Source organism: Procambarus clarkii, chromosome 66 (genome assembly GCF_040958095.1).
Source record: "Procambarus clarkii isolate CNS0578487 chromosome 66, FALCON_Pclarkii_2.0, whole genome shotgun sequence".
NCBI lineage: Eukaryota > Metazoa > Arthropoda > Malacostraca > Decapoda > Cambaridae > Procambarus > Procambarus clarkii.
The window spans coordinates 26811808-26838489 of NC_091215.1; the positions used below are offsets into that span (position 1 = coordinate 26811808).

At 42.9% G+C, this 26682-nt stretch overlaps 1 protein-coding gene across 1 annotated transcript in view; it reads left to right on the forward strand.

Moving 5' to 3' along the window:
• The window catches only part of LOC123769151 (SEC14-like protein 2), a 32477-nt gene that overhangs the window by 2220 nt on the left and 3575 nt on the right, over window positions 1-26682 (forward strand). The window contains exons 2-8 of the mRNA XM_045760121.2: window positions 21212-21284; window positions 21933-21976; window positions 22314-22431; window positions 22807-23016; window positions 23262-23342; window positions 23524-23717; window positions 25709-25869. Coding sequence (XP_045616077.2) covers window positions 21212-21284; window positions 21933-21976; window positions 22314-22431; window positions 22807-23016; window positions 23262-23342; window positions 23524-23717; window positions 25709-25869 — 881 coding nt within the window. The remainder of the gene's footprint in view (window positions 1-21211; window positions 21285-21932; window positions 21977-22313; window positions 22432-22806; window positions 23017-23261; window positions 23343-23523; window positions 23718-25708; window positions 25870-26682) is intronic.

Sequence of the window (26682 nt, forward strand, 5' to 3'; positions counted from 1 at the left end):
TCATTTTATTTTTAAATGAAGAGGGATATTCCAGGTTCTCATTAAAAAATTATAGACAAGAATGGATAATTGCCTGCAATAATGAACCTCGCACTGAGATGATTGATTAAGACTAGGTTGAGTAAACATTGTTATGCCTAGTCATTATAACTGCAGCAATCATTGACAAATCGCCTCATCAATTCACTTCGCTCTTCCTTATATAGCATGATCATATTAAAAATAACGTTATTTTTATTTTGCCTATTAAATGAGGCGTGATTGCCCATGTGCAAATTCGCCATCGGCTGACTTTGCAGGTTTACTTCAGTCTTCAGATTCTAGATTCTGTTTTGGATCAGTGACGTCAGTCCTTGTAAACAAAGACCACGTGCGTTTGTTTAGTGATGCTAAGTTTAGCAGAACGCTTCAGGCTGGATGATCAGGCTGTTTAGTGATGCTAAGTTTAGCAGAACGCTTCAGGCTGGATGGTAGAGTAATACTGTTTTGCGCAATGGACGTATACATCCATTAGTCATCAGTAAACGAGTCATCAACATTATTATTCAGAGACAACACTCGTTACCAGTGCAAAAATGTTAGCAAGTTGTAAATTTTGTTAATCTATAATTATTTAAAAAATAACGAATAAAAATAGGAATTCCGTTACCATGCTCCCCTTTTTATTTTCAAAATAAAACGGGACATTATAGAGTTACATAAGTATTAAACACAACCTTTAAACTGTGAAGGTGAGCAGCGTGAATACCACTCATAACCTCGTAGTGAGGACATCTGGTATTTGTACATTATTATTTTGCCTAATACGATCCTACACGTGTTAATTTTTCTGTAACACTATTCACCTTATAACTTTAATTTTTCTTCAAATTCTTTGTTAGCTTCATGACTTGTCTAAAAAGAAAATGCTTGGATTGCACTCTCTGGTAAGTAGAAGAGTTGGAGGTGACATAATAGAGGCAAAGAAGATATTAATACGGTACAACCTGTCTTTTACCCTGTCGTAGCTCAGTCGATTAAGGCAGTGTCTGGGATGTTCCCGGACGCAGGTTCGAATCCTCGTCACGGCCCTTGTGGATTTGTTCATATTAAGGTGTTGGGGGGGGGGGGGATCAACACAAGAGGGAACACGAAACAGTGGGTGTAGGTTGGGTAAGTTTGGATTTGGGAGAGACCTGGGTGGGTACTGGTTCTGTGGCTGGGTTGTTGATTTGTGGAGCCGGTTGTGGCTTAGCACGGTGGAGGTCGGATCCCGTGATTGTTTCAAGTGTGGGTTGGACATATGTGTGAATGGGTGGTAAAAAATAGGAGCTGCCTCGTATGGGCCAATGCGGTTCTGCAGTTACCTTCATTCTTATGTTCTTTGCCAGAATGTACTATTCACCAACACATATAATAACATAACCCATTGTATCTGCTTACATTATGTATTCCTGTATTTATGTTATGGAGCATGACAAAAATTAAACAACTTAACCTATCCTAGGCCTAATTAACGGAATTCTAGATCTATTAAACGTTATCATAACTATTTAAGATCTCACGAGCACTGTGTCTACACCGACGGCTACGTCGGTGTAGACACAGTGTAGACAATCTTCTACTGGACGGACTACAGCAGCATGTAGGCTTTATAGAAATAATATTTACACACTATCAGTGTTAGGTTAAACAACGGGCTGACTTCCACACAAACAATTAACGGCACTACAACTAGTTATCAGAACATTAAAAAAAACATAGGAGGAATAATATTTTGTGATTTAAACTTTGCTCTTCAAGTAATCTAAAACTTCTCCTGGAAGATCGACAGCAAGAATCTCATACTAGCAATTATAAATGACCTAATTGCTGCACAGAGTAAAGGATTTCGAATCTCCTTTGTATGGATACCATCACACATAAATATAACCCATCATAGTGACACAGACATTGCAGCCAAATTAGCGTGTAACAAGGATGAAGTTGAGTTAGACCTAGGTATCCCCATCTCTGTTGTCAAAACTTTATTTTTCCAAACACTCAGGTCTGATAGGAGAGAAATTACTGACTCTCAACGACCTGAAAACACCAGTATAAAAAGCTATGATTTGTTCAAATCTGAAACCTATGTTTATGATCAGCACAAAACGTCCACCAGACTGTGCGACACAGCGGTTGCCAGGATCAGGTTGGGTTACCGTTACCTGTGGCAGGTGGCTACAGGTGAAGGGTCTCCCAAACCTGAGCACTCCAGGTGCAAACTCTGTGAGCAGGAACTGGGACATGATCTCCACCACTACATCACCAAATGCCCAGTTATTAGACCATTCAGGCCCGTTGGCATGAGGTACCTGGAGCTCAGGAATTACTTTATCCTCAAGAACACGAGAGTGAATATACTCATAATGCACCCAAAATTAGCCAGAGCAGGTTACTGAACATATGGCCCTGTATGACTAACCATCCTGTGTGATGGGAACTTTTAGTATCACTGTTACCTTATTCACTCTTATGTTGATGATGATATCCTCATAATGAACCCAGAGTCTGCCAGTGCAGACTACTTATCACATGCCTTTGAATGACTAACCATCCTGTGTGATGGTGATTTTTAGCATCACGTAGCTAGTTTTTTGACAAGCTGTACTCCCCATTTCCGTATTATTATCTCATAGATACATCACCTTAGTGGAGTTCATTGTGCACTGTAGCAGTGTTCTGAAAGATTAAAACAAGTTATGAAAGGTAAAAAGGTAGTTTCGGAATTCTTTGTAAGTGTTGTAACATTTCATTCTAGATTGATGACCTAACTACTGATACAGGAGGTAAATAAATTGATGTAGATTGTAACTACTGATACGGTACCGACACTTAACTGTCAAGCCCGTAGGGGCCTGACAGCTAAGTGGACAGCGCTGGGCAGTTTCTTTCACCCTGATGCACCTGTTCACCTAGCAGTAAATAGGTACCTGGGAGTTAGACAGCTGCTACGGGCTGCTTCCTGGGGATGTATAACAAAAAGGAGGCCTGGTCGAGGACCGGGCCGCGGGGACGCTAAGCCCCGAAATCATCTCAAGATAATCTCAAGATAACAGGAGGTAAATAGACTGAAGTAGATTGTAACTACTGATACAGGAGGTGAAGAGGCTTGTTTGTTAAGATGAAATGTATAAAGCAGTTACCTAGTGACAGATAATGATTGCGGGCTCACCATACCCTGTGCTACATGGAGACTCCGTTCTGAGTAGTTAAATCTAAAACAACAACAACAACCATGACAGATAATGGGCTTGCTCTTATCTATGAGATGTCATCCCCTCGTCCTGATATCATCAACCACGGTCGTGTTAGGCTGTAATGTGCTGGGGTAGACTCATTCTTGAAGGGCGAATCTTTATACAACATTCGTAATATATAAATATTATTTTAAAATATTGACTTGTTCATAAACATATTTTTAGTTTTCAAGAGACAAAACTACGATGTTGGTACAACGTTCGAACAAGTTTTAACACCTCCTAACCAGTTATAACAACCAATATAGCAAGTTGTAACAACGTTCTAATACGTCATAAGCCAAGATGTGACAACTTTATTTCAAGTTGTAACAAGCGGAAAATAGAGACAGTTTCGGTTTGTGTTTCCAGGGTTGTGTTTGTGTAATACACAGTTACTGATCATGTAAATCTTGTGTAAGGTTGACGCTGTGGGTCCAGGGGCCAGATTCACGAAAGCACTTACGCAAGCACTTACGACCCTGTACATCTTTTCTCAATCTTTGGCGGCTTTGTTTACAATTATTAAACAGTTAATGAGCTGCGAAGCACCAGGAGGCTGTTTATAACAATAACAACAGTTGATTGGCAAGTTTTCATGCTTGTAAACTGTTTAATAAATGTAACCAAAGCCGTCAAAGTTTGAGGAAAGATGTACACGTTCGTAAGTACTTGCGTAAGTACTTTCGTGAATCTGGCCCCAGAGTGCGAGTGTGGCAATATGGCGCTGCACTCACGCTAACCGCAACACCAATTTTCCTTACTTAATTAATTTAATTTAAATTAAATTAAATTAAATTAAGATATATTTAGTCTGCTAACTTCCAGCAACTATATTTATGCAGCTTTTTGATGACAATAAATGGTATGTAGAAGTAACGGACGTAATGTGTTATCATTTTTTGTAAGTTCAGTTATGATATCTTTTTACAGCGTGATCGATGAGTTGGCAACTCTGACAAGCCTAATGTTGATGTGGGGTTTTTCGGCCTTATAATTTGTTTAATGATTTACCAATTATATATACAATACAATGTAATATATTGTATATTTTTATAAACATTATTACTGTTCTTGAAGGTGTAGGAAAAACCCAATATATACGTGGTACTGTATTAAAAAAAAAATTGGGATATATTTTACATCCGAAAATTTGGTTTTTAATGCACTTCCACATATATATTTTTCTTCACCTTTATTCAGGCACTACGGCATTGTAGTAAGTTTCTTTATTATTATTATTACTATTTTTATTATAATAACGAGTCTGTAGACTAGTGAAGCAACGAATAGAGAAGAAAATGGCGGCAAGTGTGTCGCGGACACAGTTGGGTGGCGATGCCATTGCACATGTTCTTAGCTTGTGCAAGAGGCTTGTTGTTGTAGTTTTAGATTCAGCTGCTCAGAAGGAAAAGTTGCAAGTAGCACGGGCTATGGTGAGCCCATAATGCAAGAGGCATCTGAGTTGGCTCATATAACACTGGTGAGTCACGTGGTCAGCAGCAGGCTTCTGGAGAGGAACGTGACACCACCAAATTTGGGTGTGGGAGACGTCTTCCTTGAAGGTGGCCGGCCTGGGAAGGAATCTTGCAATAATGACCGCGTTACCTTTATATTCCAACTTTTCTTGTCAAATTCATTATCTTTAATATAGACATTTTAAAAGTTTTATAGAGTGGAACCTAATGATATTATAATTTTGGTCGGAAATAAAAAGCAAACATTCCATTAATTGAACATAAAATGCGTATGTTCAATACAAATTTGATTTTTTGTATTCACTTTCATGTGGTTAAGAGCTTTGTATTTTGTATAGTAAACCGTGCATATATGAGCCCAGCTGTGAGTATCATCATGTCGGAGGCTCAGTAACGTCAGACCCACACACTATGGACTCGTAGTCCTATACAAGACGTTTTTCAAGCCTTAACAACGGTAAATTTTAATGGAGAGTATATGAATATAAGATTTTAATGCAATATTTTTGGAAATAAGCCTTTGAATGGTGATGGCATATATTTGACTGCTCATCACATCATTTGCTTATTTGACTCCTGTTTTTATATAAGGACCACATGAATCCCCAAATACAGGAACCCACACATGTGGTTAGTTCCACAGCTGCTGCAGCTGTCTGTGACATTACTGTTGAAAACTGGCAAAACAAAGTTGTTATGATTTTCCCCTGACAGTGCTCAATTGACAACTTTCCCCAAGTATCCCCCACACACCGACACGCCGCCCGCCCTCCGGTAAGACCTACGCAAGAATTACAATTCTTCAGTACTATATAGGCTTCCAGACTTGGTAATTTATTTTGATAATTACTAATCTCAAGATATCATGGGGGTTGTTACTCGTGTGTCCACAATATTTTGTCATTAGAAACAAGAATGTGGCAGAAAAGGCGCAAATCCTCACTAAAGTCACATAGATCAGTGTAACACTCATATGCTCAATGTTTCTACTAGTCACTAGGTCCGTTACAGCTCAGAGCTCCAGTGTATGGTGTGTCATCTACAGTAAAGGAAAGTTTGTTATTGATGCAAGCGAGTGAGTGTGTACTCACCTAGTTACTCACCTAGTTGTGTTTGCGGGGGTTGAGCTCTGGCTCTTTGGTCCCGCCTCTCAACTGTCAATCAACTGGTGTACAGATTCCTGAGCCTACCGGGCTCTATCATATCTACACGTGTGTGTGTGTGTGTGTGTGTGTGTGTGTGTGTGTGTGTGTGTGTGTGTGTGTGTGTGTGTGTGTGTGTGTGTGTGTGTGTGTGTGTGTGTGTGTGTGTGTACTCACCTAATTGTGCTCACCTAATTGTGTGTGTGTGTGTGTGTGTGTGTGTGTGTGTGTGTGTGTGTGTGTGTGTGAGTGTATGTTGTTGTTGTTGCATCTCTTATAGCCATGTGTACTCACCTTGTTGTGTTTGCGGGGGTTGAGCTCTGGCTCTTTGGTCCAGCCTCTCAACTGTCAATCAACTGGTGTACAGATTCCTGAGCCTACTGGGCTCTATCATATCTACATTTGAAACTGTGTATGGAGTCAACCTCCACCACATCACTTCCTAGTGCATTCCACCTGTTAACTACTCTGACACTGAAAAAGTTCTTTCTAACTTCCCTGTGGCTCATTTGAGTACTCAGTTTCCACCTGTGTCCCTTTGTTCGCATACAACCCATGTTAAACAGTTTATCTACTCTGTCCATTCATCTGAGAATTTTGTAGGTAGTGATCATGTCTCTCCTATCTCTTCTGTCTTCCAGTATCGTGAGGTTCAGTTCCAGTAATCTTTCCTCATAACCCATTCTTCTCAGCTCGGGGAGTAGCCTGGTGGCATACCTCTGAACCTTTTCTAACTTCGTCTTGTGTTTGACAAGATGTGGACTCCACTCTTATGTGTGTGCTTAGCTGTCTGCCCTTAAAGTTGTGAATGGTCGTGGTTTCCGCAGTTACATTCAGTTAATTCCACTTGTTGACCACCCGTACAAGTATTTCTTTACATTTCTTCGAATCATTAGGCGTTACCAGCTTCCACTTATGTACTCTTGACCTAATTTCTCTCAATTAAAAGAGACTGTCCTTGTCTACTTCCCCCTCAGTATCTTGTATGTTGTGATAATGTTCCGTTGTTGTTGTTTTAGATTCAGCTACTCGGAACAAAAGTTCCATATAGCACGGGTTATGGTGAGCCCGTAGTGAACTTACCTGGCACAGGAGCGGGGCAAGTAGCACGGGCTATGGTGAGCCCGTAGTGGACTTACCTGGCACAGGAGCGGGGCAAGTAGCACGGGCTATGGTGAGCCCGTAGTGGACTTACCTGGCACAGGAGCGGGGCAAGTAGCACGGGCTATGGTGAGCCCGTAGTGGACTTACCTGGCACAGGAGCGGGGCAAGTAGCACGGGCTATGGTGAGCCCGTAGTGAACTTACCTGGCACAGGAGCGCCGGGGCTGTAAGTATAATATCCAGTCTGTTTCTTCTCTTCTATAAGAGTTCTGAGAGTCAGTTCCCGAAGCCTATTATTGTAGCTTAATCCTCTTAGTTCTGGCACTAATGCTTTCTCAAACCTCTGCACTTATAACTTTTTTTGTGCTGTGTATATTGCCTTAAAAATATGTTTATTTCGGTTTATAAATGTAAAAAACCTTGCGTTTCCTTGCGTTGATTCCAGGGGTCAAGGTCCCCGCGGCCCGGTCTCTTAGAGCTCATGTTTGCCAGCTTTTCATATGCTACTGATGTTACTGTTTATGTGTGTCTCTATAATTAGTATTATATCTGGTCCCAAAATGTTTGTCTCTCCAATTACTGTCGTTATCTTCCCCTTCACGTCGGACACAACTCCTGGTCTCATTTTACCCTTTCCTGTTTGCATTGCCTTACAATTGTGGGATTAATTCCAGCAGCCATGTGTCTGGCTCACTTCTGGAGTTTGGTAAAATCTTATACTTTTCTGTTGTTATCATCGGTTTTTACAGTCTCGTTAGCTTTGTCTCATCTGTAAACATTGGCGTGGGTGTTGGAGGTGGCGTGGGTGTTGGTGGCGTGGGTGTTGGTGGCGTGGGTGTTGGTGGCGTGGGTGTTGGTGGCGTGGGTGTTGAAGGTGGCGTGGGTGTTGGTGGCGTGGGTGTTGGTGGCGTGGGTGTTGGTGGCGTGGGTGTTGGTGGGGTGGGTGTTGAAGGTGGCGTGGGTGTTGGTGGCGTGGGTGTTGGTGGCGTGGGTGTTGGTGGCGTGGGTGTTGAAGGTGGCGTGGGTGTTGGAGGTGGGCGTGGGTTATGAAAACATCTTGGATGGCAGCCAAGCGTGAGCAAGGCCTACAAACAAAAAACATACAAACAAACAAAAAATCCGGTAGCTCGACCAGGTCCAAGTGAGCAACCTTGGGTTGGGGTCCCCCCCCCCCCTCCGATCCCTGAGCCCCTTCCAGAGCCCCACCCCACCCCGCCCCACCCCCGCCCCACCCCGGATCCTCAGTAGAAGACACTGTAAAACTACAAGCAGATAATAATAAAGTCTTCGATTGGGTAACTGAAAATAACATGATGTTTAATGGGGAAAAAGTTCCAGGTACTGAGGTATGGTGGAAACGAGGAACTTAAACGAAACACAGGGTACAGGACACACTCAGACCTACTCGTAGCAGGAAACCAACATGTAAAAGATCTGGGAATTATGATGTCTGACGACCTGACATTTAGTGAACATAACCGAGCAAATATAGCGGCGGCCAGGAAAATGATAGCATGGATTATGAGAACGCTGTGGTCCCGGGATCGATCCCGGGCGCCAGCGAGAAACAATGGGCAGAGTTTCTTTCACCCTATGCCTCTTTTTACCTAGCAGTAAAATAGGTACCTGGGTGTTAGTCAGCTGTCACGGGCTGCTTCCTGGGGGTGGAGGCCTGGTCAAGGACAGGGCCGTGGGGACACTAAAGCCCCGAAATCATCTCAAGATAACCTCAAGATAACGTTCAAATCCAGGGACCCCATAGTAATGGTAATACAGTACTATTTAAACCACTAGTGCTCTCCCGTCTTGAGTATTGCTCGGTACTCAATTCCCATTTTAGAGTAGGAGATATCTCTCTATTACAGGGAATACAGAGTTAGTTTAGTTCATTTATTATGCACCCCATACCCATCTTGTGGGCAGTAGTGGAAAGGGTTACAGAGGCGAACAAGTCTGAAGCAGTTGTATTAGACAGCTGACAATTGAAAGGTGGGTTACAGGTGCTAAAGTTCGATCCCGCGGGCAAAAGTACAAATAGGTATGGGTATAACACGTCAACATGCTCACACAGGCGCGCGCGCCCCCACGCACGCTCGCTGGGCGCGTCCTTGAGGTACAAAAGGGATTCCAGTCGGTTGTTGGGTTTGTAAGTTGTAAACTCGCTCAGACCAGCCGCCCCCCCCCCCTCCTCCAGCTGGGAGAGGCGCGGAGAGTGTCTCTCCTGTGTGGACACACAGGAGAGACACCTGGCGGTCGTTGCTCACACTAACAGCAGCATCTCAGCCGAGGCGGCAAGTGTAATAGGTCAGGAGGCGGGCCGCTTGGGCCGGGAGAGGCCGCCTCTAAGGTGGCAATCATCATATCTTGAGGTTATCTTGACATGATTTCGGGGCTTTTTTAGTGTCCCCGCGGCCCGGTCCTCGACCAGGCCTCCACCCCCAGGAAGCAGCCCGTGACAGCTGACTAACACCCAGGTACCTATTTTACTGCTAGATAACAGGGGCATAGGGTGAAAGAAACTCTGCCCATTGTTTCTCGCCGGCGCCTGTGATCGAACCCAGGATCACAGTATCACAAGTCCAGCGTGCTATCCGCTCGGCCGACCATCCTCTCATTATCTCTATAATGACTTACTCTTAATATATAGCTCTTGAAATAGAACATTCTCTGTAACTGACATTGTAGTTATAACGTGTGAAGGATAAATGATATTGTTTATGTAATAATCTAAGTTGAGGTCTGATGAAGACCTTTTGTGCTCTCTGTAATGCTTTTTTGCGCTACCGCTCACAGGATGGGTATGAGGTGAACAATAAACCAGCGTCCTCCGGCGGCAACAATCAACAACAGTCAAACAGACATTATCGACGAGTCCCTCTACAATCTTGTACACTTACAGACCAGTACCCATGTGTACTTTATAGACAAACACAGCCCAGAGGTTTAATCGTGTCTGTATATATTAAGAAGAAAGTGAAGACTGGAGAGCCTTTGAAACTTTTTTAGTGGATTTATTTAAACTTGATCTTTGATAAGTTACTGTGGTGTATGGTCAGTGTTTATTGTTTCTCACGTTTGGTGAGGAAGGCCAGCAGCAGGTGGGCGGACAGTTGGGACGGGTGTGTGGACGGGTGAGCGGATAGCTGGGACGGGTGTGTGGACGGGTGAGCGGATAGCTGGGACGGGTGTGTGGACGGGTGAGCGGATAGCTGGGACGGGTGTGTGGACGGGTGAGCGGATAGCTGGGACGGGTGTGTGGACGGGTGAGCGGATAGCTGGGACGGGTGTGTGGACGGGTGAGCGGATAGCTGGGACGGGTGTGTGGACGGGTGAGCGGATAGCTGGGACGGGTGTGTGGACGGGTGAGCGGATAGCTGGGACGGGTGTGTGGACGGGTGAGCGGATAGCTGGGACGGGTGTGTGGACGGGTGAGCGGATAGCTGGGACGGGTGTGTGGACGGGTGAGCGGATAGCTGGGACGGGTGGACGGGTACGATGCACCGGCTGGCTATACCCGCCTGACAGGTGTGACCTGGTTCCGTTGCGTAATGTCACGTCACCTCAAGTCCATATAGCACCAAAAACCGGTGAAATAAGTAAGCATCATATAACCATTGTGTCATAGTGTGGTGGCTGTCATACTGCACCGGGAGCACTGCATGGTTGCCGGTGCTGAGGCTGGGGGGCAGGTGTGTTGAGGGGCGCCAGCAACCTTGGCACCAACACACCAGCGGCCACACTGAAGCTGTGTTGATATTGACATCATGTCCAGGCAACAGTGCTGGGCTAGGAGGGAGGGGGGAAGGGTTAGTCCTGTCGCGGGGTCATGAGGTCTACCTTGTGCCGCACCTTACTCTAGGGTCTACATTGTGCCGCACCTCACTCTAGGGTCTACCTTGTGCCGCACCTCACTCTAGGGTCTACCTTGTGCTGCACCTTACTCTAGGGTCTACCTTGTGCTGCACCTTACTCTAGGGTCTACCTTGTGCCGCACCTTACTCTAGGGTCTACCTTGTGCCGCACCTCACTCTAGGGTCTACCTTGTGCTGCACCTCACTCTAGGGTCTACCTTGTGCCGCACCTTACTCTAGGGTCTACCTTGTGCTGCACCTCACTCTAGGGTCTACCTTGTGCCGCACCTCACTCTAGGGTCTACCTTGTGCCGCACCTTACTCTAGGGTCTACCTTGTGCCGCACCTCACTCTAGGGTCTACCTTGTGCCGCTCCTCACTCTAGGGTCTACCTTGTGCCGCACCTCACTCTAGGGTCTACCTTGTGCCGCTCCTCAACGAGTCTCGTTGCATATCTTTGAACCTTTTGTAGGATCTCCTTGTCATTTTTTTCAGGTAGGGTTCCCATGCTGGGGCTGCATATTCAAGAGTGGGTCTCACCTTCGTTATATATAGAGCCTGGATAGCTCCTTCGTCCAAGTTACTGAAGGACACGCGGATGTTGGCCAGTATGCCAGCTGTTGTTATTGTGGTAATGTGGGCTTCTGGCGTCAGGGTTAGAGTCCACTCCCAGGTCTTTCTCCTTTTGTGATTGAAGAATCTGTGTGTTCCCTTCATCCTATACTGGTGTACTGTTCTTAGCACTCGTGCCAATCCTCATAACTTTGCACTTAGCTGGGTTAAGTTCTAGCAGCCATTTTTTTAGACCACTTCTGGATTGTATCCAAATCCGTTTGGAATTCATCATAATCTACCCCTGTTCTGACTCTTCTCATTAGTTTTGCATCATCTGCAAACATTGATATGAGGGCGTCAGTTTCCTTTATCAGGTCATTGACATATATTAGAAACAGGACGGGCTCTAGAACCAACCCTTGTGGTACTCTGGTCGGAGCCGGTCGGCCGAGCGGACAGCACGCTGGACTTGTGATCCTGTGGTCCTGGGTTCGATCCCAGGCGCCGGCGAGAAACAATGGGCAGAGTTTCTTTCACCCTATGCCCCTGTTACCTAGCAGTAAAATAGGTACCTGGGTGTTAGTCAGCTGTCACGGGTTGCTTCCTGGGGTTGGAGGCCTGGTCGAGGACCGGGCCGCGGAGACACTAAAGCCCCGAAATCATCTCAAGATAACCTCAAGATACTCCACTCCTAACCTTTTTTCATTCTGATGTCTCTACTCTCACTGTGTATGTGCGTGTTCTCACCTATTTGTACTCATCTGTGTGTGCCTGCAGGATCGAGATTTAGCTCATGGTCTCTGCCCTTCTAGCTGCTGGTTATCTAATGAAATAACTGCTGGCTTATTCCACTGTCATATCTAATTTGGAAATTGTGAATGGATCAGCTACATCTTTCTCATCTAGTTCATACCATTTCTCACCACCATCACGCTAAAGGAAAACTTTCTAACGTCTCTGTGACTCATCTGAGGTTCCAGCTTCCATCTGTGCTCTCTTGTTCTATCGTGAACACTTCTTTTTCCACTCTGTCAACCCCCTAATAGTAGTTGTTATGTCTCTATTTTATTCTCTCCCTTTTGTCTAGTGATGTCAGGTTATCTTGAGATCTTGAGGTTATCTTGAGATGATTTCGGGGCTTTTTAGTGTCCCCGCGGCCCGGTCTTCGACCAGGCCTCCACCCCCAGGAAGCAGCCCGTGACAGCTGACTAACACCCAGGTACCTATTTTACTGCTAGGTAACAGGAGCATAGGGTGAAAGAAAGTCTGCCCATTGTTTCTCGCCGGCGCCCGGGATCGACCCCGGGACCACAGGATCACAAGTCCAGTGTGCTGTCCGCTCGGCACCGGCTCCCTAGAGTAAGCTACTGTAGAGTAAGCTACTGTAGAGTAAGCTACTGTAGAGTAAGCTACTGTAGAGTAAGCTACTGTAGAGTAAGCAACTGTAGAGTAAGCTGTTAATTAATGTTGTCCTGCTTATATGTTCCTCCGATGTTAGGCTTGGTGTTATATCCACTGTTCTATATATCTTGTTCTTCTAGTCGTTACTGGGAGGCAGTTTTCCTTATTTGTGTACCGTCCTTCAGGTGTCCTGACATGTTCTCCCATTCCCATCACCGTACATTTGCTTGTATTAAACTCTTATAGCCATTTCTCAGACGAACTCTGCAGTTTATCAAAGTCATCATGAGGGAATGTTACAATCTTCATCTGTCTCAAGTCGTTAACTTTGCAGCATCCATCAACATCGTCATGGATCTGATCCATGAGGTATTCCCCCTTGTTACTCTCTGCCTCTCCCACTTCTCATTCCTCACTGTCACTCCCTGACGTCTCCTAGGTAATATTTGTACCCATGTCATTGTATATATATGTGTGTGTGTGTGTGTGTGTGTGTGTGTGTGTGTGTGTGTGTGTGTGTGTGTGTGTGTGTGTGTGTGTGTGTGAGTGTGTGTGTGTGTGTGTGTGTGTGTGTGTGTGTGTGTGTGTGTGTGTGTGTGTGTGTGTGTGTGTGTGTGTGTGTGTGTGTGTGTGTGTGTGTGTGTGTGTGTATACACTAGTAGTAGTAGCAGTTGTAACCCCAGGTCATGGGGTTGCATGACACGCAAAATGAGCGTGAGTCTCCCAGAGGGTTGTCATCATAAGGTGGAAACAAAGAAGCATCTCCATGAGGCCAGAGTAGCAGCGTTGCCTGCAAGTGTCGTGTGCCTCCCGCCTCCCCGAAGTAGCGTCTGTCGTTGGCATTCATCAGTTGTTCCGTCCTATGCTCAGGCACGCATCGCTACCCTCTCAAATGCCAAGAATTCCTGTCTGGGGATCTGCTGACTCGGATATTACATGCTGTGGTGGCCGCGAAGGCTCCTGTGGGGCGGGTTGCTGCAGGGGGGAAGTGAGAATGAGCGCCGAGAGAGCACCAGCAAAACACGGATGAATCGCACGATCGGGCAGGCTGGCGTAGAGGTCAAATGGAGCTAGCGGTGTTGGGGTCATTGACAGTGGGGCTGTGGGCGGGAAAAGTATCCCGCGCGCGGGAAAAGTATCCCGCGCGCGGCATTGATACACACACACTCGCGGTACGCGACATAAAAACTAACAAAGAGAACCTAGTTTTCTCTTATTCAACAAATAAATAAAATAGTGAGTAAGTGATATGCAGGAGTTATTGTGGGTCATGCCAGCGGGGCGTGTGAGTGGTCGGGAGTGATGGCTCCGGGCCTCCAAGGGCCACTAATGGCTCGCTGCACCACAAGACATTGTGGTTAACAATGTTCGAATCCTCGTCACGGCCCTTGTGGATTTGTTCATTGTGGCTAATCTTCGTCAAGAAAATGTCAACCTTATACGGTGAACTATCGCAAAGTTTTTAATTATATATGTAATATACATATGAGAGAAGCAACAGTAGTTTATAGAGAGCAGTAACCGCTGGCAGAATGAAGTAACAACTTCATTCTGCAGTTGAATGTGCAGTATTAGCATATAGAGTGAGGTCGCATTTTATACAGTGAAGTAACAAGTGAATAGCTGTAGAATCAACTTAATCTAACAAATAATGACTTACATTTTTTATTGCCTGACCCTACCTCCTCATCACAATCGACTTGAGAATGGTCCAGGACGGACCGAAACGTCGTCGTCCCTTCAACTTCTAGTGTGTGGTCTGGTCAACTTACATTATTTATTAGATTAGGTTGACTTTTTTTTATGAAAGTTTGTTGAAGCCTATTTTCGAGTTAGTCAGTATTTGTTGTATATGCTAGCTATATAAATTTGCTTTGCCATCTAGGAAGTATAGCTAGTCACAATTGAATTGCTAAGTAATTTCTAAGTTGCATTTTGCAATATAATATATGCAAATGAACATAGACATACATTTTGTTCTTTAATTAATAACATATCATGTAATTTGCATATCTTGGGTTTAGCAAATTAGTGATACACATTTATAGTTAAATAGGCTGTGATACTTTTATAGTGGATATTCCCAAATATAAAGATAAATTAGGGGAATCTTATCTGTTAATTTCATGTTAAAAAGGCGGCTGGTGGCAGTATTTCCTTGTGCCTGAAGCACCATAAAAGTCAGTGCTGGATATTATTAAGGAATTCTCTTGCTTCGCTCCTCCATGCTGCAACATTTAGGTTCATGGACACCCTAATCATTTTGTGCTACTCCAATTAATGTTATTCTTTCAACGAACAAATTTATATAAAAATAATCAACTTAACCTAACAAATAATGTAAGCCGGGCAATAATACACAAATTAATTACTGGGAATAGGCCTGGACATACAACCGAAACATATTAGGATTTAGTTGTGACCAAGTTACTCGTTCACAACTAGAGTGAAGTGACAGCTTGCAAAGAGCAAGTTTAGAAGTTTGGATATTGACTAACTTGTATCATGGTTGTCTATTATATAAGCTAGGCTAACTTGTATCATGGTTGTGCATCATACAAGCTAGGCTAACTTGTATCATGGCTGTCCACCATACAAGCTAGGCTAACTTGTATCATGGCTGTCCATCATACAAGCTAGGCTAACTTGTATCATGGTTGTCCACCATACAAGCTAGGCTAACTTGTATCATGGTTGTCCACCATACAAGCTAGGCTAACTTGTATCATGGTTGTGCATCATACAAGCTAGGCTAACTTGTATCATGGTTGTGCATCATACAAGCTAGGCTAACTTGTATCATGGCTGTCCACCATACAAGCTAGGCTAACTTGTATCATGGTTGTGCATCATACAAGCTAGGCTAACTTGTATCATGGTTGTGCATCATACAAGCTAGGCTAACTTGTATCATGGTTGTGCATCATACAAGCTAGGCTAACTTGTATCATGGTTGTGCATCATACAAGCTAGGCTAACTTGTATCATGGCTGTCCACCATACAAGCTAGGCTAACTTGTATCATGGCTGTCCACCATACAAGCTAGGCTAACTTGTATCATGGCTGTCCACCATACAAGCTAGGCTAACTTGTATCATGGCTGTCCATCATACAAGCTAGGCTAACTTGTATCATGGCTGTCCATCATACAAGCTAGGCTAACTTGTATCATGGACACAACTTGTGGTATAATATCAAACCCAATTCATGATGTGAATGATTGTGCATGTGTGTGTGTGTGTATAGTGTTGGGATGTAGATCAAGGGGGCTGTGGAGGGTGTAGAGGTGTTCCTTCGTGGCGTCAGGGGTGTTGACTGGTCATGTCCGCCCCGTCCACAAGGTCGCTCTAATGGCAGCTTTCTTACAGGAGAAAGCCAGCGGGCTGCCACGATTATTTCGCCCTTCGTGCATACACGCTCATGAGTAAGCTTATATTGCTGTGGGGGGCGGGGCTCTGAGCCCCTCAGGTGGGAGACAGGGTATGGGGTCCACTACCACTCACAGGATGGGTATGGGGGTGTACTACCGGTGACAGGATGGGTATGGGGTCCACTACCACTCACAGGATGAATATGGGGTCCACTACCACTCACAGGATGAGTATGGGGTCCACTACCACTCACAGGATGAGTATGGGGTCCACTACCACTCACAGGATGAGTATGAGGTCCACTACCACTCACAGGATGGGTATGAGGTCCACTACCACTCACAGGATGGGTATGGGGTCCACTATCACTCACAGGATGGGTATGGGGTTGCATAATAAATGAACTAAAGTGAACACATACTAGTGGCCAGGTGGAGCTTGTGGAGCCAACTCGTGGTGACCCTGACATTGGTGGCGGCCACACACACGCCCCCACTCCCCCAGCGCCCTCTTGCTTCACGCCGCGACACTAGAAGGATGAGGTCTGTGTTTACATGCCCAGGGTACGGAGGCTGGGTTATTTTAAGTTTAAATTTTTCCCCGAGGGGCGAGTTTATTGGGCAGCGCCACTCATCTTGGGTGGGTTATGTCCTCCTCTACTCTCCCTGTGTTGACAGATACCGTACAGATACTGGGCTCATCCGTAGCGCAGTAGCCAGCGCCGTCGACACATACCCGATTGGTCTTTAATCCCAGTTTACTTGTGAGAAATATCCTCTCCCTTGGTGTAATAACTGATGAGAGATGATGCTAGTGTGAGAGGGGCACAGGTACACAGGCGGGTACAGTGGTGCTCGGGTATTCATTTCGCTCTTGTGAAACACATACTTCCGTAATCGCTTGCTGAAGAGCTGTGAGGAGGGTGTAGAGGAGTGCGCCAGGGACTCTTATTACAATTACCATTTTCCACAATATACTACTGATGAGGAAGAACTTGGACTTACGAACTGTGGAGCAAGTTAGGCAGCAGATGTAGAGAGGAACAACCGTGGACATCTTCAAGAGGAAACTAGATTGTTTCCTCCAAGGAGTGCCGGACCAACCGGGCCGTGGTGGGTATGTGGGCCTGCGCTGGGCCGCTCCAAGCAAACAGCCTGGTGGACCAAACTGTCACAAGTCAAACCTGGCCTCGGGCCGGGCTTGGGCAGTAGAAGAACTCCCACAACCCCATCAACCAGGTATCAGACCATCTTGGTGCCACTTGTACCGCAAGTGATGTGATGTAGTAGCCCAGAGCACTCGAGCACTCCACACCTGCTACACGCACTCATGGTGATAACCTTCATACTATCACATACACCAACAATGTTTCATTTTGGTTAATAATAACACATACAACAATGGTGTTGCTATTCCTACAGTATGATGCACACACGTTTTAAAATATATATATATATATATATATATATATATATATATATATATATATATATATATATATATATATATATATATATATATATATATATATATATATATATATATAATATGAGAAAGCTGCATGAACGCGCAAGCCATAGAATGTCCCCACACCACGGTGAACGGTAGACACAATGTCTCCTCACCACGGTGAACGGTAGACACAATGTCTCCTCACCACGGTGAACGGTAGACACAATGTCTCCTCACCACGGTGAACGGTAGACACAATGTCTCCTCACCACGGTGAACGGTAGACACAATGTCTCCTCACCACGGTGAACGGTAGACACAATGTCTCCACACCCAGGTGAACGGTAGACACAATGTCTCCTCACCACGGTGAACGGTAGACACAATGTCTCCACACCCAGGTGAACGGTAGACACAATGTCTCCACACCCAGGTGAACGATAGACACAATGTCTCCTATACTTTCCACTCGCCACAAGTTGACTCCTTCCTGGCCAATCAGAACGTAATAATTTGAGCCGCGTGTTCTGATTTCTCCTCCAACTACCGTATGTTTTGTGGCCAGTGAGATGAGCAGGAACAGTATATCATAAACATATTCTTGTGTGTGTGTAAACATTTGTCTACAGCAATGCGTCAACCCGAGGTTTTTGTGTAGGTAGGCTAAAAAGGTTCCATTTGTTATGTGGTGGTAACTCAAGGGAACGGCCTGAATGACGATGGCTTGTTACAATACGGGGTGACAATATTGTGAAGTAGAGCATTGCTGGAGGCTGTTCTAGGACACTACCACCATGGAGCAGTCATGTTAGGGTGAAGAGTTGCGATGGGGTAGGTACAGGGGGGGGAGGGAGGGAGGAGAGTGTGTACAGGTAATAGGGGGGAGGTGGTGGAGATTAGGGCCCAGAGAGATAAAGGAGGGAGATAGGGGGAGAAGGCTGAGGTTAGATCACACTGTCAGCTGATCAGAATTACATTTCACCTTTGTAAATGCACATTAATGACACTATGTAAAAGACACATCGAACACTCTATGTAGGGCATACGTAAATCTGTGTATCTATGTATTTACGTATGTAGGTTAGCCTAGCATTTTAAAAGCACCGAATCACCTTCTATGGTTGATTGTTCAATAAACCCTTGAACTATATGTTTAACACATCTCTAACCCTGTCCATGGAAGACAGAAGAAAATGTATATATACTGGTTAGCATTGTAAATGTGTGGCCACGTTTGTGGTAGAAAATAATAATAATAATAATAATAATAATAATAATAATAATAATAATAATAATAAAAACTCCCACCCGTCCCCACCCTCATCTTATTGATGAATGTATGAAGTTGTTCAAATATTTGTACACAAAAATATATAAGTAGCGCAGTACTCAGTACCAGGAGCTCGTAGTTCACCGCTAACAACCTGCTGATGAACTTCTGGTTAACGAGGTTATCACGCTAAGCCACTAACCTGGCTTACTGTGGGAGAGTAGCAGGCTTAGTGTGGTACACGGAGAGTAGCAGGCTTAGCATGGTACAGTGGGAGAGTAGCAGGCTTAGCATGGTACAGTGGGAAAGTAGCAGGCTTAGCATGGTACAGTGGGAAAGTAGCAGGCTTAGCATGGTACAGTGGGAAAGTAGCAGGCTTAGCATGGTACAGTGGGAGAGTAGCAGGCTTAGCATGGTACACTGGGAAAGTAGCAGGCTTAGCATGGTACAGTGGGAGAGTAGCAGGCTTAGCATGGTACAGTGGGAAAGTAGCAGGCTTAGCATGGTACAGTGGGAAAGTAGCAGGCTTAGAGTGGAAGAATGTGCACTCTACAGTAATCTTGCCACTTGACAAGGTTCGTTATCTAGTCAGTCAGCTTAAAGATTTAATTACCTTATAAGAGGCTGTTATTGGCGTCTGGGTTCATTGTGTAATTCTCTGACCTTCAAGTGGTTATCTCGGTCTGATAGACAATATTGAAGTAGTTCCTTTTTAATTGGACATAACATAAAGAGAACTCAGCTGGTCTGTTGGTCGATACCCAACTGACCAATATTTGGTTTCGGCCAACCAAATTTTGCCGGAAACGCTGTGCGTATTCACTCATGGCTTCCAGGCCATTGAAGGCATATGTCTCACACGTTTCTTAAACATGAGTTAAGTCATTATGAACCAAGGTGGTCACAATGACTTATACATCAGTGTTTGACTGGTATAGTGTCTGCCAGATATGACTGGAGAGGTCATTGTACTGACTGGCCTTGCGAGGTGGGTACGTGGGGTGACTGCTGACTTCCACACATCAACTTCACACTAACGCCCTTCACTTCATTGTCACCATTCTACAACACTGTCCTTTATTTTAGTGTTGTGACAAATAACACTAAACATAATCGATAGATACAACGACTATACAAGATTGGACATCAGTGGGGCACTGCACATCTTATTTTTTATAAAAGAATAATATTTACAAATAAATTAATAGACATACATGATTTCAGATACATAGATCACATAGAACCCCAACAGGAACACCAACATACATTTAGCAACATCAAATCTCCTGAGATTTGACAATAATTAAGTACATGAACGTAAGTAGCAGAACTCATAACAAATACACACATAAACATCAGAAAGTCAGTCACACAACACACACCCGAGCTAAGTAAGCACGGCCTGGCAACCCGTTCTCCAATTGCTTTCAGTCAATATTGGCTTATTTAATAAGTGCATATGTGACATACTAATTGATTGTGAATATTTTAGTTTACCTTGAAAAGTTTCATAGAAAACACCGACCTCACCTAACCTTCTTAGTATGTTAAGATAAGCATCTTATTGCTTCTTAATTACAATTATTACTTGACCTATACTGTTGCTGCCTGGCATAAAATACCAGAAATACAAAACAAATTACTGGTACAATAAGTCACTGACATTGTCAACACAGTAGAGAGGTGCGTGAAACACACAGTAAAACACAAACACAACACAACAGTTCTAAAATCCAACTGGAAAAAATCAAGGGAAATGGGGGAACCTTTGACAAGCCAGCGGCTTCCTGTCCTCGACGAAGCCACTAGTGTTATTGGCCCGTCAGGTAAAGTAAGTAAAGTCAGTTTTATTCAGGAAAGTACATACATAGTTGTTTTATAAACATAATGTTGGACTTATAGATAAGAGCTAGTATATAAAATACCTAAAGCCACTAGTACGCATAGTGTTTCGGGCAATATCCATCCTCTGGCCATTGATATATCCACCTATCTCTCTCCACTTCCCTTGCCCAGTGCTTAGCAATAACTATAGGCTGTGTCCATTAATTAAGTGTATCTAACCGTTCCCCACTACCGCTAACAAGGTGGGTATTGGGTACATAATAGGGGAAGTCAACTAACAACCCAAACACTCGCATATCTTTAGTTTCCCACTTAATATAACCCAGTAAGAGTATACCTGATGACGCAACACACGTTTACCTAAAGTTAAATATTTAAATATATCCTATATCTATGTATCACAAAAGTAGTGAAGTGACTTGAGGTTTATGTGTTGAGATAAATATAGTTACACGTGAGTGTAATGTTTATGTGTTTGTTTACAGTTGCGTGAGCGCGTGGCTGGTGTTGTGGCGCCGGACCAACAACACGACCACAACCTCCTCCAGTGGCTGGTCGGTGAGTACATCACACACAAGGATTTATTGATTGATTGATTGATTTATATACAAGAAGGTACATTGGGTTAGAGAGAATAGGTACATAGCATAGTATTTATAATCTCGTAAAGCTACTAGTACGCGCAGCGTTTCGGGCAGAACTCCCATAACTTTTTTTTTTTGAGATATATACAAGAGTTGTTACATTCTTGTACAGCCACTAGTACGCGTAGCGTTTCGGGCACGTCCTTAATCCTATGGTCCTTAATCCTATGGTCCTTAATCCTATGGTCCCTGGAATACGACCTCCACAAAGAATCGTTTTTACAACCAAGTTCCCATTTTACTGTTGAGTTAAACAGAGGCTGCAGTTAAGGATTTATTCTACTGTACAGTATATGAATTAGATTCTTCCCCAATTACTATTTCTTTCTATATCTATATATCTCAAAAGCACTGAAGTAACTTGAGGTTTATGTAATGAGTTAACACTAATTCATATTTTCCATATTTGTATTATTGCATATTATCTTGTACTTATTATCTTAAACTCTGCTTATCAAGTGCTTTATGAAGAGGCTTTGAAAGCTTTTAAAGATATTTTCTATACTATATATTCATTTACAGTATAGGACAATAAATATTAAAACTGGTGTTATCTTCACAGCTCGCAACTATAATATTGACAAGGCTGAACACATGCTCAGGAGGGTGAGTGTACAATTGTTATTTAATAACATTTATTGCCTTGTCATAGTACAGTATTTACTTGCCCTCATTCTTGTAGGCCTGTTGACATGTTACCTTGTCAACATAGGCAAGCTAACATGTCCATGTTGACAAGTTAAACTGCTCGTCTTGTTAGGTATACTGTAGATTTAACCAATCAATCGAGGTAAAAATATATTTTTCATTTAGTGGAAACTAAGTACATATGTTGCAATGCAATATATATATATACTGTGTTATTTATTGTACAGTATTCAAAGATATTTTGTATGGAATCATGAAAACTACATAAATCTTGTAAAACATATTCCACGTAAAGAGCATGCAGTGGCGCAAAGAATGGGGTGCGGACTCGGTTCTTGACTGGGATGTGCCCGAGGTGCTTCACCACTACTACCCAGTTGGCATGGCAGGACATGACAAGACAGGACTACCAGGTAAGTTAGGTGCACACATGCTACATGTAGTTATGCTGCACGTCTTGTCAGTATGAAGGTTAAATTGCCCACATTAATAACCATAAGAGAAGAGTCCGGTAGATGAACATTATATGTTAGGGCAGACTTTCAGCTTCTGTACTTGTGAACTGATGAACCCCTTAAGTATTTGCGTCATTAGATAAAATGACATTTAACATTTAAGAAGCTTAAATTTTGCTTTAATTATAATTTAAATATGGAAGAGTGAAATATGAAAAATATATAAAGAAATGATTAAGTAAAAATCTTCAGAAATATTATTTGTAGATGAAAAGTAGATGTTGAATACATCTATTCAACAGTATTTGATCTGTTGTTATTTCTTATTAACAGTATGGATTATTCCTTATGGAGGATGTGACATGAGAGGACTTTTATCAAGTGTACGGAAAGCTGATTACATACGCTACACGATTCGTGTACTTGAATTGTCACGGCAGGACATGGCTAAGCAAACTCAAATTCTCGGTTACCCAATTACTCAGCAATGCTGTATATTTGATCTAGAAAACTTCTCATTGAAGCACGTGACTTGGAAACCTGGTAAGTAAGTTAAGATCTAACTGGATAATCGGGAAGATTTTTTAATCAAAATAAAATACTTTATAATCACAGTTTAAAATAACTTGGTAGTCACTTAGTTTCAACTACTGGTAATGTACATGCAGTACTTTTTTTCTTTTGTATTTTAAATAGCAGTGTTTTATAAATTTCATTGTTGTGAATAAATGTAGTGTGTTATATTTTGCATTTTGTTAACAGTTTTTGATGCATATTGTTACTTGCAGCTATGGATGTGGTCCTTGAACTGGTGCAGTTGTACGAGGCTAACTACCCTGAGTTTCTCAAGTGTGCCTATGTTATTAATGGTGAGAAACTTCTGCTTTTCTTGAACTGAAATTATAAAATGAATTTCATAACAATTTTAATTGCTTTATATTAATATAAATATGTGTCTGACATTTTCTGTTTTTATGTAGAGCTGAAGTTATTTCAAAGTAATTAGGCATCTATTCAATAGCTATAATCTACAATAAAAAATTTTTGCAGCACCAAAGGTATTTACTCTGGCATATGCAGTGATTAAACCCTTCCTTCACGAGGTTACCCTCAAGAAAATAAGAATATTTGGACACAGTGGGTGGAAAGAGGCTCTATTAGAAGATATTGACGCTGACCAACTGCCTCAACACTGGGGAGGAACCAGAACTGACCCTGATGGCAACACCAAATGTCCCTCACAGGTGTGGTTGCTGTTTTAAACTACAGCCATTGTATGTCCAGTAGTTTTTAATTTACCTACTTAAAAGCTGAGTAAATATTAAATAAATTTATACCACCAGCTACTAGTGTGTATCCACAAACTACATCTGTTTGCAACTACTGACAAGAATTTACAATAAAAGCCAACATTATGCATAACTTGGTATACATAACACATTCTTAGCTCAATGACACCATTCAGAATTTTACTTAGACTTGTTTTAAGATGGAAGTTAGAAATAATATGGTACATTACCACAAGAACTGAAAGTAACATAATGCACCTTTCTGGATGGCATCTCGGTAGCTTCTTTGTGCTTATGGCACTAGTACACTAAGGACACATACACAGCACTAGACACATGACACATGTAAACAGTGCTTTATTTCTTCCCCCCTTCTCACCAGGAACAAGGATCTTTTTGAATTGTCTAGACCCTTCCAAAAAGTGGAGGCAGCAATTGGGGGTTCAAAGATTACTCACTAAAGAACTAAATCAAGTGATAAGTGTTGAAATACACATGCTTCCCTCTAATGCATAAATTAGATACTTAATCACCACCTACCACTCCCACCAGTGGTCCCCTGATTGGCTCTGGCAAAAGGAAGCTATACTAATATCTTAACCACCAGCTGAAACAACTAAAACTGAAGCCCAGCACTGACACCACCCACATACCCATGGGTGGAAAGGCCCCTCTGAACCCAACAAGAGAAGTTAGAAATGCTGCACGGTTGTCTGTCTTGTTGCAAAAAAATAAAATAAAATAGGTGAAATGCCGTGGAAACCTACAAGGAGCAGTATCATGCTCTGAACTGGGTGTGAATTACCTTGTGACCCAGCCAACACTAAGATACTCTTAAGATCATGACATTTTTAAATAAAGCACTGTTTTATGATGGTGTTTGATTGACTTGAGGATATATTCCGCTGAAGCTAGTGTTATATTATTTCTTTTAATAATTTTAATGAGGCACACAACCTTACAGCATGGACAACTTGTCTAATTCCCGAACTGAACTTCAGTGAAACTCGGACATGATGGAGGTGCATGTGGCAAACTGAAACCCAATATTATACCACTAGAAAGTTCTCAGGAGCCCCAATAAAATTGGAATGAATACAGCTTGCCTCTCAAAAGTGCACTTCTGGCTAGCTGAGTACAGGGCTTCACCTCCCTTCCTCCTTAGAATCAAAGTGCCCTAACTCTGCTCAATGAAATGAGGCTCAACAGGCCTCATCTCAGCGACCAAGTCCCAAAGCACAACTCTGCACGGGTTTGAATCAGGAGAAGTCAACTCGAGGGAAGACCAGTAACACCTTGGAGAAGATGTCAGTCTTTGCTAGCGGCACCAGGAAAGATGACCCTGGAACAAAGGGTGAGGCAGACTGTAGAAGCCATACAAATTTGTTGAAGCTCCTTTGATTATATATCTAAGCTAGTTCCATACTGTTTGTTACAATATGAATGAGGCATTCATATTGTAACAAACGAATGGGTCTGAACCCTTGATTTAAGCTTGGACGAAACTGGTAAGCACAAGAGAAGTGCATATGGTCACTTACTCCTAACCCCTCAACCCATGGTAAGGGCAAGATGATTTGGAAAGCTATTCGTTCCTGATGGGTATAGAAATCATAGAAACCCGACGTGCCCTTTATATCCCAAGTAGGCCAGTACAATAAACTCGCAGGAAGTTTATATTCTTTTGTTAAATTTGAGCCATTGCATCTGGACTTTCTTTGACCAGATTAATTCATTTGGGGTTCCACTATAATATACTTAGAGACTGCAAAACCATGGTGAAATATTGTGTGTAGATTTTATAGAATTGACAGCAACACACTAAAATATTAGGCTAGGGAGACAAATTCTTGGAGTGAGTGTATGTGAGTGTAATGCTATAATTGTTGAGAACTAAATGTCTCCTTGGAAGTCAAATATTGCTGTAATATGTGTATTTTTTCCAGATATGTTTAGGAGGAGAAGTACCCAAGAAATATTACCTAAGTCTCAGCAAGAGCAATCTATCCAAGATTACAGATGATGATAATCTATCTACTATCACTCTGAACAAAGGTGGCAAAAAGAGACTTAAATATGATGTTAAGCAACCTGGATCCCACTTAAAGTTAGTTTTTTATAATATCAATACTGTTTTTTAACCATTCTTATTTGTCATTATCACTGTGCTCTGATAATACATTATCTTTTCATTATTCTTAATTATTCCAAAATATGTTGCAATGTCATCCAGTCAAAAATACTAGTATCATAAAATTGTTTTACTAACTGTTTAGCTTACTTCAAAACATCAAGTTGTATAGGCTCCCAACAAATGGGATAAACAATATTTGGCGGGTGAAGCAGTGCAGAGTTTACACAAATAAAACCTTTCTCTCCAGGTGAAGTTATGGTAATTTTTGTATTTTGTAAGACTATATATAGCACTTGGCTGTGGTATAGTTTCTACTATACCACAGCTAGAGTGTATGCGAGCAATGCATGAAACCCTGACTGGGCTTCAGTGGAAGCTTCAGGAACTCTAGAGGATTCGGTTGAATCCCAGGTTGCATTGTTTTTGAGCATGTTGTGGCCGAGTTGGTTAGGGCGTATGCTTGGGAGTTTCCAGCGTGTAGGTTCTAATCCTCATCATGGTTTCTACTGATTTTCTCATTAATACATCATATAAATATGATTCCTTTGTGCATTGTAATAATACTAGTGGGGGTATCCAGCTACACCTGGGGGGGGCTCTTCATCCCCCTTCTCTCTCTAATCTGTTTTACTATTCCCCCCTCCCCCTCTTCTCCAACTTTCTCCACCAAGATTTCCTCCTTTCCACCTTTCTGCCTCAACTCTCCTCCTCCTCCTCATGCCTCTTTCCCCCAATCTCCCCTTCCCTCTCCATACATTTTCCCCTCTCCCCTTCTCCCTCCAAACA